This window comes from Cervus canadensis, chromosome 11, assembly GCF_019320065.1.
Source record: "Cervus canadensis isolate Bull #8, Minnesota chromosome 11, ASM1932006v1, whole genome shotgun sequence".
Lineage (NCBI taxonomy): Eukaryota > Metazoa > Chordata > Mammalia > Artiodactyla > Cervidae > Cervus > Cervus canadensis.
This window is the reverse complement of record NC_057396.1, coordinates 37,723,266-37,741,654: the sequence shown is the minus strand read 5'-3', so window position 1 is coordinate 37,741,654 and position 18,389 is coordinate 37,723,266. Positions and strand designations below refer to the sequence as shown.

Here is an 18,389-nt window from a genome sequence, read left to right as displayed (position 1 = left end):
ATAAAAGCTTGTTGGATGAAGGAGGGAAAGAATCCAAGCACGTGACCTACAGAAGGCAGGAGTACCTCCCAGGTCACTGCCAAACTCTGAGTCATAGGAGAGGGGAACAGGAACTTGGAAATAGTTTCTTCCAACCATCCCAAGCCTCCACCCCAAGCCTCAGTGCCAGATCTGGGGTCCATCTCCAACACCTGCCCACAGAACTAGGGCCCACATTCTATACACCTGAGCCCAGATATGTTGCTTTCTTGATTAAATGGGAATTATGGGCAAACCTGGACATGTCTGCAGTTTCCTCTATATGCCACACTCCCCGTCACGGCCCCCAACTTGACCCCATCCCCTGATCCTGGAAGACACTTCAGTGAAACTTTACTCTGAATGAGCAGAGGGGATGGTTTTGTTCACACTTAAGTCTGTGAAGTCAAGTGGGCTTTAGGAATCATCACTACAAACAAAGCTAGTGGAGGTGATGGAATTCCAGTTGAGCTGTTTCAAATCCTGAAAGATGACACTGTGAAAGTGCTGCACTCAACATGTCAGCAAATTTGGAAAACTCAGCAGTGGCCACAGGACTGGAAAAGGTCAGTTTTCATTCCAATCCCAAAGAAAGGCAATCTCAAAGAATGCTCAAACTACTGCAAATCACACTCATCTCACATGCTAGTAAAGAAATGCTCAAAATTCTCCAAGCCAGGCTTCAGCAATACGTGAATCATGAACTTCCAGATGTTCAAGCTGGTTTTAGAAAAGGCAGAGGAACCAGAGGTCAAACTGCCAACATCCGCTGGATCATCGAAAAAGCAAGAGTTCCAGAAAAACATCTATTTCTGCTTTATTGACTATGCCAAAGCCTCTGACTGTGTGGATCACAATAAACTCTGGAAAATTCTGAAAGAGATGGAAGTACCAGACCACCTGACCTGCCTCTTGAGAAACCTGTATGCAGGTCAGGAAGCAGCAGTTAGAACTGGACATGGGAAAACAGACTGGTTCCAAATAGGAAAAGGAGTACGTCAAGGCTGTATATTGTCACCCTGCCTGTTTAACTTATATGCAGAGTACATCACGAGAAACACTGGGCTGGAGGAAGCACAAGCTAGAATCAAGATTGCCGGGAGAAATATCAATAACCTCAGATATGCAGATGACACCACCCTTATGGCAGAAAGTGAAGTGGAACTAGAGAGTCTCTTGATGAAAGTGAAAGAGGAGAGTGAAAAAGTTGGCTTAAATCTCAACATTCAGAAACCTAAGATCATGGCATCTGATCCCATCACTTCATGGCAAATAGATGGGGAAACAGTGGCTGACTTTATTTTTCTGGGCTCCAAAATCACTGCAGATGGTGACTGCAGCTATGAAATTAAAAGACGCTTACTCCTTGGAAGGAAAGTTATGCCCAACCTAGACAGCATATTAAAAAGCAGAGACACTACTTTGTCAACAAAGGTCCGTCTAGTCAAGGCTATGGTTTTTCCAGTAGTCATGTATGGATGTGAGAGTTGGACTCTAAAGAAAGCTGAGCACCGAAGAAGTGATGCTTTTGAACTGTGGTGTTGGAGAAGACTCTTCAGAGTCCCTTGGACAGCAAGGAGATCCAACCAGTCCATCCTAAAGGAGATCAGTCCTGGGTGTTCATTGGAAGGACTGATGTTGAAGCTGAAACTCCAATACTTTGGCCACCTGATGCAAAGAGCTGACTCATTTGAAAAGACCCTGATGCTGGGAAAGATTGAAGGCAGGAGGAGAAAGGGATGACAGAGGATGATGGTTGGATGGCATCACCGACTCTATGGTCATGGGTTTGGGTGGACTCCAGAAGTTGGTTATGGACAGGGAGGCCTGGCGTGCTATGGTTCATGGGGTCGCAAAGAGTTGGACACGACTGAGTGACTGAACTGAACTGAAGTCTTCTCCTAGAAACAGAGATACTGCTGGTTGTGAAGAGCCAGGCCTGCAGTCTTTCTCAGCCTTCCACAGCACTCCACCCTGACAGTCCCTGGCACAGGTCACCTCCTGCACCTCCAGGGAAGGGCACTGACAGTCACTTGGGAACCCACCTCAGGGTCCTGCTCCTCTCATGCATCCTTCCAGCATCACCTGCAGCCTTCTTACTGAGAGAAAGGGATGATCCTATTTTCTCTTGCTTAGCATCACTGGAGCAGAAAAACAAGAAGGGTGCCTAGCTCCATACTAAGGAACTTGACAGAGGTAACTTACTAACTGCATCACCTAGGACAAGTTAACTACAGTCACTGAGACTTGATTTCCTCGTCTGTAAAATGGGCGTAACAACATAATCCCATAGGGTTGCTTACAAAGTTAAAATGAGTTTTCACCTGTAAAGCATTTCGCATGTAACAGGTGCTCAACAGATATTGATTCTCTTCCTCTTCCAGTTTCTTCTCTAGACAAGTTCAGAGCTATTTCTACAACTCCTCCTCTCCTTTGTTCTTTTATTTTAATTTTTGAACCATTGATAAAAATTTTCTTCCATTGTTTTCCTTTGGATTCTCCAATATAAATCCTCATGCATGCATGCTAAGTTGCTTCAGTCATGTCTTACTTTTTGCAACCCTATGGACTGTAGCCCACCAGTCTCCTCTGTCCATGGGGATTCTCCAGGCAAGAATACTGGAGTGGGTTGCATGCCTCCTCCAGGGATCTTCCCAACCCAGGGATCAAACCCGCGTCTCCTGTGGTTCCTGCATTGCAGGTGGGTTGTTGTTGTTGTTTCTTTTCTTTTTTTTTTTTTTTTTTTGGCCCCTGAGCCACTGGGGAGGACCCTCAGGTTCTAATAAAATTTTTTAAAAGTCTGGCCCAATTATAGTGTTGGAGAGTATACGTCATAATTCTTGCCTGTTATACTTTCCTCCCATATACTCTTTTTAGAAAGCAAAGTAAATCAGAGGATCAGCTTATTATTAAAGTGAGATTTAGAAATGTTAAAAGACTCCTTCTCCAACTGTGAGGCAGGTCTAAAGCCTTACCAACACCCCGCCCGTTACTTGGTGGCTCCTTCTCTCCCTTCAGAGAAATATGATGATGATTAATTACAAAAAGCCTGTCCCGCTCATCAAGATCCTTTGAGGCACGAACCACATAAACACCAAGGATCATAACTGCAATAAAGAGAAACCAGAAAACCTCTCTGCTCTGGGACCCTACCCAGGCAGAGCTAAATAAATCTGAAACAGAAGATCAAAAAGGATCCTCCACATGGATAATAGAAAATGTCACCAGCATAAACAGGAAGAGAGATTAGTTCAATAAAGGAATAAAGTCACATCTGTGGGTCTCAAGTAAGATTTTTGCTTACTTTTAACTTCCCAGCATATAACTCACAAGGTTATTAATACGGACTCCTACTGTTTTGGGCAAATAAACAGCTGCTGATGTTTTGTGCCCAAACCACTTTATTAGAGCTTTCCTTTACAGCAATTGTTTTTTCCTTTCCAAATCCTGAGAGGCTCAGACAGCTGGAAAAAAAAACAAAAAAACAAAAAAACAAAAAACCAGGGAGCACTAAGGCAGAATGAATAACAAAGAAGAGAGGAGGCAGCTTGTGTGGGCAGAGCAAATGGGGCAGGGGCTGCGGGACCCTCACCATCCCCTCTACCACTCTTGGGACAAAGTCAACATTCAAGATCAGATAACAGAAGACACGGATGTGGTACAATCAGAAGAGCTATTTTTACCAAGATGCTAGGAGTTACCATTGAAAAGAATTTACCAGCTTGAGAAGCTGAGGGTGACCAACTCTCCAGGTTTTCCCAAGGTTGAGGGTCCTCTGCAGACACAGAAATTTCAGTTTTAAAAAAGGGAAAGTCCTTGGGCTTCCCTGGCAATCCAGTGGTTAAGACTTCACACTTCCACTGCAGGCAGTGCAGGTTCGATCCCTGGTCAGGGAACTAAGATCTCACATGCCATGCAGTGTGGCTGATAAATAAACTTTTTAAAAAGAGGGAAGTCAAGCAGGACTAGTTGGTCACCCCAGGAGCCTCATGACTATGCCAGTGCACGGGAAAGCACTGGACCTGGCACATTGTAGGAGTTTGAAAGTCACGTGTGAAATCTGAATGAGGTCTAGCCTGCAGCCAGCACACCCTGCTTTTCCTATGAGGCCAAGTTCCCGGGGGCCTCACAGTGATTCCAGAGAAAGGGCTTTCCGGAGCCTCCCATGCTGGCACCCCAACTCGGAGGTTCCTTAATTATACGAGAACAGAGCAAGCCGCCTGCCTGGATCCCTTTTTCATCAGTCTCCTGCTAGACCTAAGGCCTCTAAGCTTACATTTGAAAACCATCTTTGATAACATGATCTTCCAGTCCCTCCTCTGTGAGACTGTCATTTTTCCTCTTCTGGAGAGAGCACAAATGCTGGAGACAGTTTCCCTTCTTGGCTCCACCACCTAGCAGCTCTGTGGCCTTGGGCAAACTCTCTAAGTCACTGTGTCTCAATGTTCTCACCTCTAAAACTCACCCTCACCATGCAGTGAAGATAAAAGGCAATCATGCATAGACAGCGTCTAGCCCAGTCTCTGCCACATAGGAGTAGTTCTCTTCCTCTGTTCCTTTTGATATCACCCAGCTTCAATTCTTTATATGCCTGTTGCTCTTAAAATAAATCAAGGGTTTGGCTAAGATTATCATTTGGCATTTCTGTAGCTTCAAATCTCTCAACTTTCATCCTCATTTGGCATTTCTATAGTTTCAAATCTCTCCCTAGCTTTCTAACTCTTAAATTCATTGTCCCAAGCAATCTTGTACTCCTAAGTCTTATACCACTAGCATGACACTTATCAGCCCAAGTTTCAAATCCTGTCCTGCCCAGGTCCCTGAACTGCCTTCCCTTTCCTGCAGGATCTCAGTGGCCTTTTTAACTCTAAGCCCCCACAGGACAGAGATGGATAAGCAAGTCATACCAGCGAAGCCAAACCAGGCACCAGAACTTAAGATGCAACATCCCTATTGGTCCAGTGGTTAAGAATCCACCTGCCAATTCAGGGGACACAGGTTTGATCCCTGGTCCAGAAAGATCCCGCATCCCTCGGAGCAACTAATACTGTGTACCACAAGAGGAAGTGGTGCACTCCTGAGCCTACTGAGCCCACCTATCTAGAGCCCATGCTCTGCAACAAGAGAAGCCCCAGCTTGCTGCAACTAGAGAAAGTCCATGCACAGCAATAAAGACTCAGAACATCCAAAAATAAATAAGTAAATAAAAATGTTACAAGATAACAATAAAAAATAAAATACACATGCAGCACCTAACCATCTCAAACGGGTGCTCTACTTTGAATCTCAAACTCTGGACGTGGGTGATGTGAACACAATCATGCCGAAGAACTGGCCTTAGCCTCCTCTTCAGGCATCATTTTCCACGGCTCTTATCTGTCCTGAGGAGATGAGTGCTAATGTCACTTCTCTAGATCTCTCCAAACACTGTGTTTATGTGAGCTCAGAGAGGATAATGGTAACAAACGTAGCCCAACAAAGTGTGTCTGCCAGCCCCAGTACCATTCCAGCAATACCATCATAAAGGAAGTCTGTCACTATTTCATTAGAGTTGGACACTGAAGCTTTCCACTGGCATCATTAAGGGCAGCTTCATCTCCCAAAAGCAAACCTTCACAAACCTAAAATTGAATGTTGGACAGTGAAAGAGAACTACATCTCAGAAATACATACCTACTGACTGGGATGATCTGTCCTAGCAACATATTTTAATCTATAATTGTGTAGCCAGAAAAAACTACCAAAGCATTAGTGTTCACACTATCAGGAATCCTCTTGCTTAAAGCTCCAGTGATCTGCATTCAGCGGGGTCCGTAGAGTACTTAGACTCACACCGAAGATTCCAGAACAGCAGCTGTTTCCAGTCATTGTCACAACATATTGTAAGTTGGAACCGTTGTGGAGTAATGTGTTATTAACAATAATTTAAGTACCAAAGCATATGAATGATTACGTTTAACTATGAACTGAAGGCATTTCAAAGTTATCACATTCTCTTGAATATTAATGTGCTTTCTCGAGTGGGAGAGAAAGGGATGGAGTCAGAATGAATGCAACATGTTGGGACATGCATCGTCCTGGCCCTGCCCTGGGGCATGTGCTCTGCATGTGAAGGCATGCGTGTGAAGAGCGGGGAGCATCGAGAACGCCTGTGCTCAAGCATTGCCTTGTAGAATGGCACTGACTCTGACCCCGAACGCAAAGTGAAACTTGCTAAGTTGACAACTGTAGGCACAATGGAATTATCAAGTCTCTGCAGAATTCAAGGCACTCCAGCCCTAGGGAGACTATCAAGTTCAGCATAAAAGTGCAATCCACCATTTACAGAATCTAGACTGTCAACCAGTGAGCCTAAACCCTTCTGCCCCTTGCTCTCTACCACAGGGCCCATGCCACACTGATGGACTGCCCTTCCAGCATCTCTCTCTCCCCCCAGATCCCACCTTGGCACCTTCTGGCTACATTCATCACTCATACCCAGTTTGGTGTTTCCCCAAAGGACCTTCTGTGTAATATCAGCTCAATCTGGACTGCCCTCCAATATACCTCTCAAAAGGCACCCTATCTGTCCTAGTCTCCAAAATAGAACCCAAGCAACAAAAAGTGGCAACAATCCTAAAGAGACTCCCAAGCTCTACATCAAGGCAGTAGCCCATTCAAGTTTCCGAGTTAAGTGACATCAGAAATCCTGTAGGATGCTAGTGAAGATGTTCCAGTAACCTTGCACTGGCTCTGGATCCCATAAACACCTTTAAAAAAAACACAGACCACCTAAATCCGAATAACTGAAGCTGACCTTCAAGGCCCTCACAAACCAGAAAAACAAACTGTGGCTCTCCGGCATTTCATTCTGAATTCTCCTTGAGGCTCTACATCAACCTACTTATCAAGGGCAAATAACAATTTATGTCAAGTGAGTGGGAAAGAATGTGGAATTCATTTATTTTACAGCCTACACACTTCTGGATAAAAATGAAAATTCTTTGGCCACGGAAAAAACATCGTATTCTTTGGCAAGACTCTTCTACTCCATGAAGATATGGTCCTGGGCTATTAATAAAGATAATTGGGCTCAACCTCTAAATTCTGCTATTGGACTCTCTCAAAATATCAATCTCTGTTACTATTAAAACTTCACATGCCACAGTTCATTCTGAAGGACAAATAAGTTTACTCTTTAAATGATACCCTTTCCTCAAATAATCTTCAAGCATTTCGCAAACATCATATCCTCTTCTTTACAACCCTGCCAAGTCAGGGATCAGATGAGAAAGACATCAGCCAATTCTCAGTAACATCCAAAAGCTCTAAGGGGACCAAAAAAAAAAAAAAAACCCTCCCAACAACTGGGCCTTGGATATTTTCTGATTTTTAGGAACCATATATGTGTTTGTAATCTTGGTGAGCAACCTACTGTTACTGAATTAATTACTATTACTGGTACATTAATATGCACATAATATGCCTAATAAAATTTTAGGAAACAAAAACAATTAATAATCCATTTCTCCCATTGTTCAGATGATCTTGACTCAGTGAAGTAAGATAATGGATTTAGAAATTAGTCATATAATGCAATACATTATTAATCATGGTATTCAGAAGGGTAAATAGATGTTACAAGAATACAACCCAGGAATTCAATTTCATTTTAGATTTGTTTACTCTCTTAAATTCTTTACTCTACCATCATCCCTCGAAGATATCTAACAGTCTGATGTTTCCTTTTCTTCCAAAATAGTGATTTTCAACCCCTTTTTAAAAAGAAACCAGAGTCCTTTTAAAAATGAAATATCTTACAGAAAACCAAATATGAAACAGATGAAAGAGAAACATCATTGGTTGCATAGAGGGGAGAGAATGGGTAAAGGAGGGATCAAAGAGACCTTACTTGACCCTTCTATTTCTTAAGTCCCAGATCAAACCTTCCAGAAGCTTGGGGCTCCTGAGGACAGAGTTTGAGAATCACTGCCCTAAAGCATATGTGCAAAGCAAAAATTATGTGTATAAAATAGAATACAGGCATGATATACATTTCATCAATTAATGATATATGGAAATAAAACACATACATGAAATATGCAAATTGCAAAAAATGCAAATCTCTTGATATCCCAAGAGAAAAACCAGCAAAGGACACCAGTACAAAGTTAAAACAAACATAGGGCTAGGGAGAAGATGCTAAGTTTTACAGTAATCAAAAGAGTACAAAGCAAAAGAATAGAACATTTGATAGTGGTTACATTTGCCCAGAAAAAGTTGAAGGGTAACACCCAAGGCTGGCCAGGCTCTGAGAAGCAGATACAATATTATATTGCTGTTGGCTGTATAGAAAGATTTTCCTTTTGAAAAACAATCTTTCATAAAAATTGCTCAAATTTTTTGAGTCAGTAGTAATCCTATTTGTGGAAATGCATCATTAAAGTCATTCAAAAGAAGAACACAGTGAGGTAAAGATGTTTATTTCTGATTAGTTATAATAGAAAAGAAAATGTTCAGTAATAGGCAAGGGGTTATATCAATAATGGTATACTGGTGGTGGAATATTATGCAGTCACTAAAAATACAGTAAAAGTTCTCTTTAAGAAAGAAAGTGAAAGTGAAAGTCACTCAGTCCTGTCTGACTCTTTGCCACCCCATGGACTATACAGTCCATGGAATTCTCCAGGCCAGAATACCGGAGTGGGTAGCCATTCCCTTCTCCAGGGGACCTTCTCAACCCAGGGATTGAACCCAAGTCTCCCACATTGCAGGCGGATTCTTTACCAGCTGAGCCACCAGGGAAGCCTTCTCTTTAAGAAATCTCCACTTAATTGCCTCTCCATATTAAGCATATTTTCTTTCTCTCCATGAAAAACAAAACAAAACCAGGATGCTATTGCCCCTCTGTGACAGTTTCTCTCCCTCACCCCCATTCACATCTCCAGCTAACAATGGAGTTATAAGCCAACCAAGAGTACCCTGGGTTTAGAATCTTGGTACTTGTCATTGTAACATCGTTAACTTAATTACATAGTATATAACCAATGGAAGATCATTGCTAAAAATAATTAGAGTTATTTCAAAGAAAATTAATTTAAAGCTTTGGAAAGACTTTATAGAACTAATCACATAAATAGCAGTCAAATTACTCATGAACAAAGTCACTGCAAAGTAATAAAAATGTGGGCCACTATACTGCTTCATAAGTACCTTCAAGTTCTCAATGGATGTTAAAGAAAACAGAACTAGAAATCAGACTTTGTAAACAGCACTTTATGGCGGTGGCTTATTCAATGAAGAAGCTGTTTACAAAGTCAGATTTCTAGTTCTGTTTTCCTTAACAGATCCAAACCAAAGATAAAGCCTTGGCCTTCCATCCAAAAGCTGAGAAATAAATGCACAGTAAAACAAAATATTTAATGCATGTATGTGATATTTTGTTCTAGTTTCTTCTTTAATCAGGTTTTCAATAAACTGGCTAACTCAAACCCAACCTGTGTTGAAGACAAAGTATACTATCGTCCTTCAAAAATGCGTTCACTACAACAGGGACCAGGAGGGTCTGGATTCACCACTGTATCCAAAGTCACGACTCAGTGGTGCCGGCACATACCAGGTCTCCAATAAGTGAGGACTAAATCGATAAGAGAAATCAACCCTGAATATTCGTTGGAAGGACTGATGCTGAAGTTGAAACTCCAATATTTTGGTCATCTGATGAGAACAGCTGACTCATTGGAAAAGTCCCTGATGCTGGGAAAGATTGAGGGCAGAAGAAGAAGAGGGCATCAGAGGATGGGATAGCTGGACAGAATCACCGGTGCAATGGACACAAACGTGGGCAGACTTCAGGAGATGGTGAGGGACAGAGAGGCCTGGCTTGCTGCAGTCCATGGGGTCGCAAAGAGTCAGACACGGCTGGGCGGCTGAACAACAACAACAAAATCAATTAACTATGTAGCAAATATTGGAAAATGCTTCTAACAAAAAGCAAACTGAGGAAAGCAGAATATAAAGTTACATGTAAACCATGACTACACCTGCATTTTTAAATATGGAGCCAGATGGACAAAGCTAGAAGGCATTGTCAAAATACAAAATAGTTGCATTAGATTAGAATTAATTAGAGGAATTTTATACATTTTAAAATATTTTATTTAATGTTGGCTCATTCTTTTTTAGATTCAAAAAAGATACTAACCAAGAAAAAAGAGAAGCTGTCTGGGTTTCTACCCGACTTCCACAGTAAGAAGTGAACCCACGTTTCCATTTCCTAAGCTCTCCAACACTCCAGCCCCCTTCACACTCTCTACTTAACCCACTGCACCACCTCCAGCAATTCCATCTTTCTCCTCCAAGACCAAACCTGTCCTAACATTTGTTTTGAGTTTCCAATCCATCAGGATGCTATTTTTAAAATCCGGAGTTATCCACCCTCTCATTTACCATCTATCTGGTTAAAAAATAATTATCAAAACTGCAATTTACATTCCCAAGAGATTCCCAAACACCATCTAATTAAATCATTCAATCAGAAAACAAATTAAAATGAAATATCACTGCAACCCCCAAGAGGAAAATAAACTTTTCAGTCATGACTAGAATGTAGCTCCAGGGTGACGCTCCAAAGCCTCTTCTAATTGCAAGTCCTATGGAACATCCAGTAGAACATTTTGTGACATTTGCAGCTTCCAGGACAACTTTCCTTCCAAAGCAAAGAGGAGCCTGTACAAGGCTCCAAAGCAAAACATAGTCATTTGAGAATGGAAACGCTTTCATTAATGACTAACCAGCCCTGGGCACCCTCACTGTGTGCTCATTCATTCATCTACTTGGCTATCCAACACACACTCTCTGAAGAATGTGTCAGGAACTGTCCTGGGTATTCCACAGACACTTCTTATGTGAATGTAACCTCTGCCTTTTGGTGTGAAACAAAACCCAGAGCTTCCTGAGTTTAACTACAGAAGAGTCTCCAAGTGGAAAGGCTATGACTCCATCATCCCTCGGCCACCCTCTGAGGTCTCCAACTCCGACACCCACTCCCACCATCCAGTGACTCTAGGAGAGCCCTGCTGCCCCTGTGACCCTCTGACCCTCTTAAGAGACAGCCTAGCATGCGGTTAAGAACATGGGTCCTGAAGCAACATGAGCTTGGTTTAAATCCTTGCACCTTAGACAAATTATATAATCTCCATGTGTAAAACGGAGCTAACGTACTTACCTCATAGTGGGAGGAGAATTAAATAAGTCAACATATGTAAAGTACTTAAATAATGCCTGGCACACAGCTGGTGCTATATAATTTTTTAGCTACTAACTATTATTATTATCCCTATTCCCCCTCAGCTCAGCAGAGTAAACTGGTTTGCTCAAAAGGCCTTCCCTACTAACTAGAGGAAACTCGACATTGGAATACATGTAAAGGGCCCATATCATCAAAGACAAGCCTCTGATCTTTTCCTTTCCCACCCTCTGCCTTCAGAAAGTGGCACTTGGCCAGTCCCAAACACTGCAGGCCCCTTACATAAGTAAGATAAATCCATAAATTGACTGTAGCCCACCAGCTCCTCTGTCCATGGACTTCTCCAGGCAAGAATATTGGAGTGGGTAGCCATTCCCTTCAGGGGATCTCTCCAACCCAGGGATTGAACCTGGGTCTCCTGCATTGCAGGCAGATTCTTTACCAGCTGGGCCACCAGGGAAGCCCAAATTTACTTTAAATGCCCCAAATACTTGCTCAAGGATGGCTCCGGCATCACTGGGGGAGTTGTCACTAATTGTGGCAAGACCATCATGGCACAGCAGCCAAGCATCCTATGCCTCCCTCTGCCTCATGGCGAGTCTTTGCTAAGTCACTGGCCCTTCCCCACCCCACTATGAGCAATGGCTTCTACCCTTCCACCTGAGAATCTGGCCTTTTCTGAATATCCACAGGACTCATAAACAGTCATTACACATACACAAGAGAGCTGGACCACCATGTATTTTAAGGATAAAGCTCCCTCTTTTTTTCTTCCCCTCTCAATTTTTTCAGGTATACATTTGAAAGTTTCAAACAAGGCATAGCTATAAGGTTTCCTGGGAGCAAAAACACAAAGGCTCCTTTCAGCTTCCACATCACACTCATTTTCATGTAGAGTCTTATAAATCACCTGATACGGTCCACATTCAACATGACAAAGGTGCACTCTGGGATGAGCCCATGACCCCAAGATCTCCTCACTGCTTCCCAATGTAGTATCTTGCTCACCTCCTCCCTGACCAGACTGGAAAGCACAAGAGGATCATTTTCCAGAAACATGAACACACACCCACCCACACACACACAGAATCTGTGAATGAAAATCTCTTAAAATCTGTGGGCAAACTAGAAATGTCAAAGTAAGGTATGGCCTGCATCCCTCTGGGAACATTATGAATCACCCTGGGGCAAACACTGTACTTCTACTGCTGACTAATTGTCAATCTGGACCCACAGGATGGAAAAGGACAAGTCAGAAACACAGCAACAGGCACATCAGAGAGATAAATTGGTCTGCCACGCAGGCCCAGTGGCAGGTACCAAGGAGAGCTGTGAAGCAGAAGCGTCAGAGCCATGAACTTGTTTTAAAGTCATCAGTCAGGAAGCACTGTGGATATGTATACCCCTCCTGCACTCACCTGAACCTCCCCCTGGGAAGGAACTTTTGTACATATGGGGATACAAACCAAATGCAGAGAGAGCAGCTGTCCCCACCATGGAAGGGGCAGCAGATGCAAGGTTGGATCCTGACAACCATGTGTAAACAAATGAGAGTGCTCCTGGGAGAGAAATAGTCAACCAGATACGTGCCAAAGTCTGCCTGGTTGACAGGTGAACTAGGCTCTGCTGGCGCTGTCCTGCCCTTAAAAAGCTGACAAGCCTGGTAGAAAACAGAGGGAGTAGAAGCAAAGAAAAAAGAAATGTGAACGTGAGAGCCCGGCATGTGTGTGCACACTCTGACCTGTGATGCCCAGCCGGGGCTCTCTATCTGCTGCCTCCGACAGCTCATCGGACAGGGTCGCCTGGGGAGAGCGCTCCGTACCCCATCGTCCCCTTGACCCCAGCCCTGACCTGGAACGCATCACCCGGCTCAGCCTAAGACTCCAGACCGAGCCCGCGCGGATCTGTTTGCTCCGCCCCAGCCGCTCCCCGGGCCTGGGAGTGGAGCTACCGGAGGGAATGGCCTTCACTGGCAGCCCAGGGCGGGTTCTCCCAGTCCTGGGCGGAGGCGCCACCGCAGTGGACAAAGCTCCAGGCGCCCATGCTTCTTCACCGAGCTAACACCTGCTGTTGGAGAGGGTCTTGGACCCGCGCGCTGTGGTGCGGGTGGAGACCGCTAAGGTTTAGACAGCACTCCTAGCCACAGATCCCTCTGCACACCTAATCGCCTATGGGCCGCTCACAGCCGGGCTGGGACCAGGGAGGGCCGTGCAGTCTTCTCAGCTCCGGCTTGTCCCGCAGCCTGTAGGTCCTAAACGGCAACGACCTGGGCCTCTCACGTTTCTCCCGATAGGCCCTACAGTAGCCAAATGAGCTCGATTGCCTTTGAGCGCTCCCTTGTACACACACCAACATTCACACGTACCCACACTCTGAACCGGACCTGTCTGCGACCCCGAGAGCCCTCGAGCAACTAGCCGGTAGTCACACGCACACTGGGACACGTGCGCAGCGCGCCCCCACACCGCCAGCGAGCTGCACACACCCGCGCGTGGAGCCCCGTGCACACACGTGTGCCCTGGAGAAGCGCGCACGGCCGCCGACACTGAGGGTCCCGTACTCAGGCAAGAACATACACGCAGCCCCGCCAAGCGTCTGCAGCCTCAGAGCCCCGCAGTCGCTATAGAGATGCCCACCACCCTTCGCGCACCGCTCACGGCTCTGGGCACTCCCCGGCCCCGTGGGCTGCCCAAGTTTCCCCGGGCGCTCGTACCTTGGATATGCTGCTTTATGACATTCTCCAGGTGATCCAGCCGTTCAATAATCTTCAGGGTGTCCCCTTTGTCTTCCTCCAGCTTCTTGTCGGGCGCCGGCTCCTGCCCCCGCACATACACGCTGGCGATGTAGTTGGTGACCCAGCCCACGTAGAGCAGACATATGATGTTGGTCATGCCGCTCAGGATCACGCAAGTGGACACCAAAGTTTTGGTCTTCCTGGTGCACACCATTCTGGGCTCCCTCCTCCATATAGAGCTCCCGGGGGCCCCTTCTCTCTGCGCACCCGGGACTCCCCCGCGATCACACCCCCTCGGACGCCCGGGGCCGCCGGGCGCCGGAGCACCTGAGTGCCGACGGTCTCCAAAGCCCGGACCGCCGTCAGTGGAGCCGCCGTGCCCAAGTTTGTAGCTCCCGCCGCTGGCCGCTTTGAGAGAGAGCTTGACAAAGGAAATGAGGTGGATTATTTTTCCAAATTAAAAATCTCCGAGACCTTCTCGGAGCAGTCACGGGTGGTCGGCAGCCGCGCGCCTTGATACGAGCGTCTGGGAAACTTTGCCACAGCCTGGATCCGCGGCCGCGCCGCTTCCCATCGCCGGGCGCCGATTGCCTTGGCGGTCCGACCCGCCCGCGCTGCTGGAAGGACGGCGGCGGCGGCAGCGGCAGCGGCGGCAGGGAGAACCACGGAGCCCAGCGGCCCGGCCCCCTCCGAGCGACAAGCGCCGCCACCAATCGCGCTTGGGCTCGGAAGAGGGGCCGGGGCTGGGCGGTCGCGGACCAACGGGGAGGGTGCGGGGGGCGGAGTCCGGCCCGGGGCCCCACCTGCTGGCTGCCCCTGGCCCCCGCCCTCCAGGGACGCTCCAGAGCCTCCACCCGCGCCCGCGCTGGCTGCCCCAGACCCGAGGCTCCCCGAGAGGGCGCGCCACCAGTCCCAGTCCTAGGCCGGCAGATTCCACCTCTAGGGGTATTCCACTTGCTCTCGCGCAGAAACCTCCAGGCTTCCGGAGGGAGCTCGGCTCAGCACCCTACCATTCGACCGCTGGGCTTCTTGCGTGGATCCCACCTGCCGGCTCTCAACCCTTTTTCTGATTGCCAGGACTCAGGGAGGCCAGGGAAGCGTGGGCCGGGTGGCCTGTCCTGTCTCGCCCTCGGTCAGGCCCCGTGGGCGTCCACTTCTTCCTTGACTTCACCCTGTCAGCAGGCTTCCTGAATGTCTCCAGACCCCACAACTGTCAAAGGAGTCAACCCTTTTAGGAATCTCTTAGAAGATTCTGTACCATCTCCACTACCAACCACCTCAAAGGTTTTTAAGTCCCCTAGCTATATATATGTATATATATCTCAAGTCTGTGCAGTTCCAGGACAAACTGTGTGTTGTAACCCCAGTTGTCACTCATGAGGGCCCAGGCTCATCCCAATGCCTGTGGAGATCCTGCACAGAAATATCCCTGGGGGGATTAAGCTGTCTGTGAGCTCTCGGTCCCTGTACATGCTGTTTGTGATTGATGTTAGGGAGGACAGAACTGTGCCTCACAGCAGAGGGGCAAGGCTGGACTCCAGTGACTGACACTATTTTGTTATTAGAGCAAATGCTTATTCATATTATCCCTTTCTGCTGAACACTCACTTCTTCTCAAAACCTGAATAAAATTCCTTCAAACAAAGATTCTTCAAAACACGGATTTCTATCCTCTGTCTCTGGGATGCATTTTCCTGTCCTGAAGAGTGTCCCTTGGCATGCCAGCACCCCAACCAGCTGTGATCCTGGTACCCAAGGCAGCTCCCTCAAGTGATGTTTTCTGGACCTGGCCCAGCAAAAGAGGGTGGACACAAAACCAATGAAGGGGCGTTTGATGGCCATCAGCCTGGAAGCCCTTTAACCAAAGTTTTGCATACAGAACTCCCAGAAGATACTATGGAAACAGACACAAACTAGAGATCTTGGAAGATTTCTCTCAACCCATAACTGGGAAAGAGAACAATACGTGTAGGTTGGATAGAGAGTAGAGGAGAGTACTATGTATGAGCCCATACGTATGAGAAAAGAAGAGTACAGATTATTTCTGGAAAAAAATCAAGGTACAGAAATCTGCATCCATGAGGGAATAAAACCCATCTCTCTTTCTTTCCCTCTGGAAGTATAATCAGATCACAAGCAGAGGTTCTGGACTTCCTTCTAGTCGGATGAATTCATAAGCAGTGGCTTTGAATACAGCTAATGGTAAAGGTCTAATTACTCCTTCAGTTTCATAGTCTCTCCCAGGAGGGGACTTGGAAATTCAGCTCTTCCCAGGATCTTCCTAAACCACCACAAGGCTAGACAGAGAGAAGCAATACTCATTTTTCACATTCTTAGTGGGGGAAAACCCCAAATTTAAAAATAAGGGTTCAAATAGAAAACAGAATGGATTGTGTGACAATGATTTTGGTCCAGCTGGCCCTGTCATCTATTTGTAATGCGGAAGAACTGAATGCAGTAAAAGAAAAATGAGGATCAGGCTCTTCTGAAAGGTCACAGGCTCTAGTTGACCAGTTCAAAGAATATTCACTGTAGGTGCAGCCAGACTCCACGACTCTCATCCCAGATCCACCACTTATTGGTTGCGAGAGTTTGGACGAACTTCAAAACCCCAAAGGGGCTCAGTTTCCCCTTACATCAAATATAAACAATACTTGCTGGAGAACTGGTTGTGATGATGAAATGAGAGAATGTACCAGGCAGAATGTTTCATTAGTGCAGGATATATAGTGGGTGCTCAGGATCATGTGAGCTTTCCTTCCAGGATATGGTGAACTCTACTAGAATTCCATGAACTCCATTTGCTATTCAGCAATAGTTTCTCCACCGACCAGTATCAGTTCTCTGTCCCCTAATGGAAGTTAACAGGAACCAGAACTATAGGCAGCAAGTTGCTTAACTTTCTGAGCTGAGCTCCAGCACACTGACTTTCTATTCATAATGTCTGTCTTCACCATCAGTAGGGCACATAGGATGTTCAAATGAATGGCTGGCTTCCGGGACCCTCTAATTCCCACTAAAGATCCCTAAGTCTTTGGCTTTAAACAAGCAAACTGGAAGGGAATACAAAGATTTAACCCAGAAAGATTTCAGAGTCACAAGGACAGAAAAGAGTTAGCCTCTATGGAAGCCCTCCTATAAACAATGCCTGGGTAGAGATTCGTTTCTTTGACCTTCACTCAATCCAACAAGTAATTATTGAGCCCCCGAGGTTTTGTCTGAATGACCAGTTGCCCTAGACCCTGCCCAGTTTACTACAAACATGTATATATAACCTGTCTCGTAGTCTCAATAATGGGCCTCTTTTCTGAAACTGAAAAGCTGCTAAAAACGGATCCCTGTGAAGTTAATCAGACAATGGGTGTGAGCAGGCTTAGCAGAGACTCAAGTACAATATATTTCTGTAAATTTATATCTATTATTTGAACCTAGGGTCTCCTACTGCTACAAGAGGAAAGAGTATCTTGAGGAGTCTATGAGAGGGGCTAGAGATCCTTGATAGGGTCTTTGTGGCACAAGCTTTGGATCTTACCCATCTTTTATATTGGGTAGGCAGCTTCCCTCTATGTGATTGAGTAGGGGGCAAGTACAACCCATTCCAGTACCCTTGCCTAGAAATCCCATGGACAGAGGTGCCTGGTGAACTACAGTCCATGGGCTCACAGAGTTGAACACGATGGAGCGACTGAGCCCAGCACAGCACAGCAAGTAGGACTTCTTACCCACGAGTACAGCCAATCTTCTTGTTGTTCAGTCACTCCGTTGTGTCCAACTCTTTGCAACCCCATGGACTGAGAACTCCCTGCTTCCCTGTCCGTCACCAACTCCCAGAGCTTACGCAAACTCATGTCCATTGTGTCAGTGATGTGATGCCAACCAGCCATCTCATCCTCTGTCATCCCCTTCTCCTCCTGCCTTCAGTCTTTCCCAGCATCAAGGTCTTTTCCAGTGAGTCAGCTCTTCGAATCAGGTGGCCAAAGTATTGGAGCCACTCTGCCATCCCCCCAGTACTAAGCCTACATCAGAATGCTTTTGATACCAGGGTTGGAAAAACCAGTCATTAATGGATCTTAATTACCAGCTGGTTGCCTTCTGAGAAGGGTATCCTGACCTGCGGACTAAAGAGGAGCAGACCAATATGCATCAACGGCGAGTCATTCATCAGAGTGGTGTCAGTGTCATCTATGCCCACCAGATGGCAGCACATGCAACACCTCGGTGCCAGAGGTGCCAAATGGGATGCTGGGGCTCCCGGGGAAAATGAGCCTCGACAGTGGAAAGTCAATTCCCAGCCAGGGTACATGGGAAGTGGGTTTTCCAGGTCCCTGGGAGAACAGGGATTATTAGGGCTTCTGGCAGGGAGGGATGCAAGGTTCAGACACAAAGACTGTGGAGAAACAACAGGTCCAA

The 18,389-nt window shown here is 46.1% G+C and overlaps 1 protein-coding gene across 1 annotated transcript in view; it reads right to left on the bottom strand.

The window, feature by feature from the left end:
- Positions 1-14,679, bottom strand: part of GALNT18 (polypeptide N-acetylgalactosaminyltransferase 18) — a 339,213-nt gene extending 324,534 nt beyond the window's left edge. The window contains exon 1 of the mRNA XM_043481917.1: positions 13,959-14,679. Within this exon, the coding sequence (XP_043337852.1) occupies positions 13,959-14,193 (235 nt within the window). The 5' untranslated portion in view covers positions 14,194-14,679. The remainder of the gene's footprint in view (positions 1-13,958) is intronic.
- Between the last annotated feature and the right edge of the window lie 3,710 nt (positions 14,680-18,389).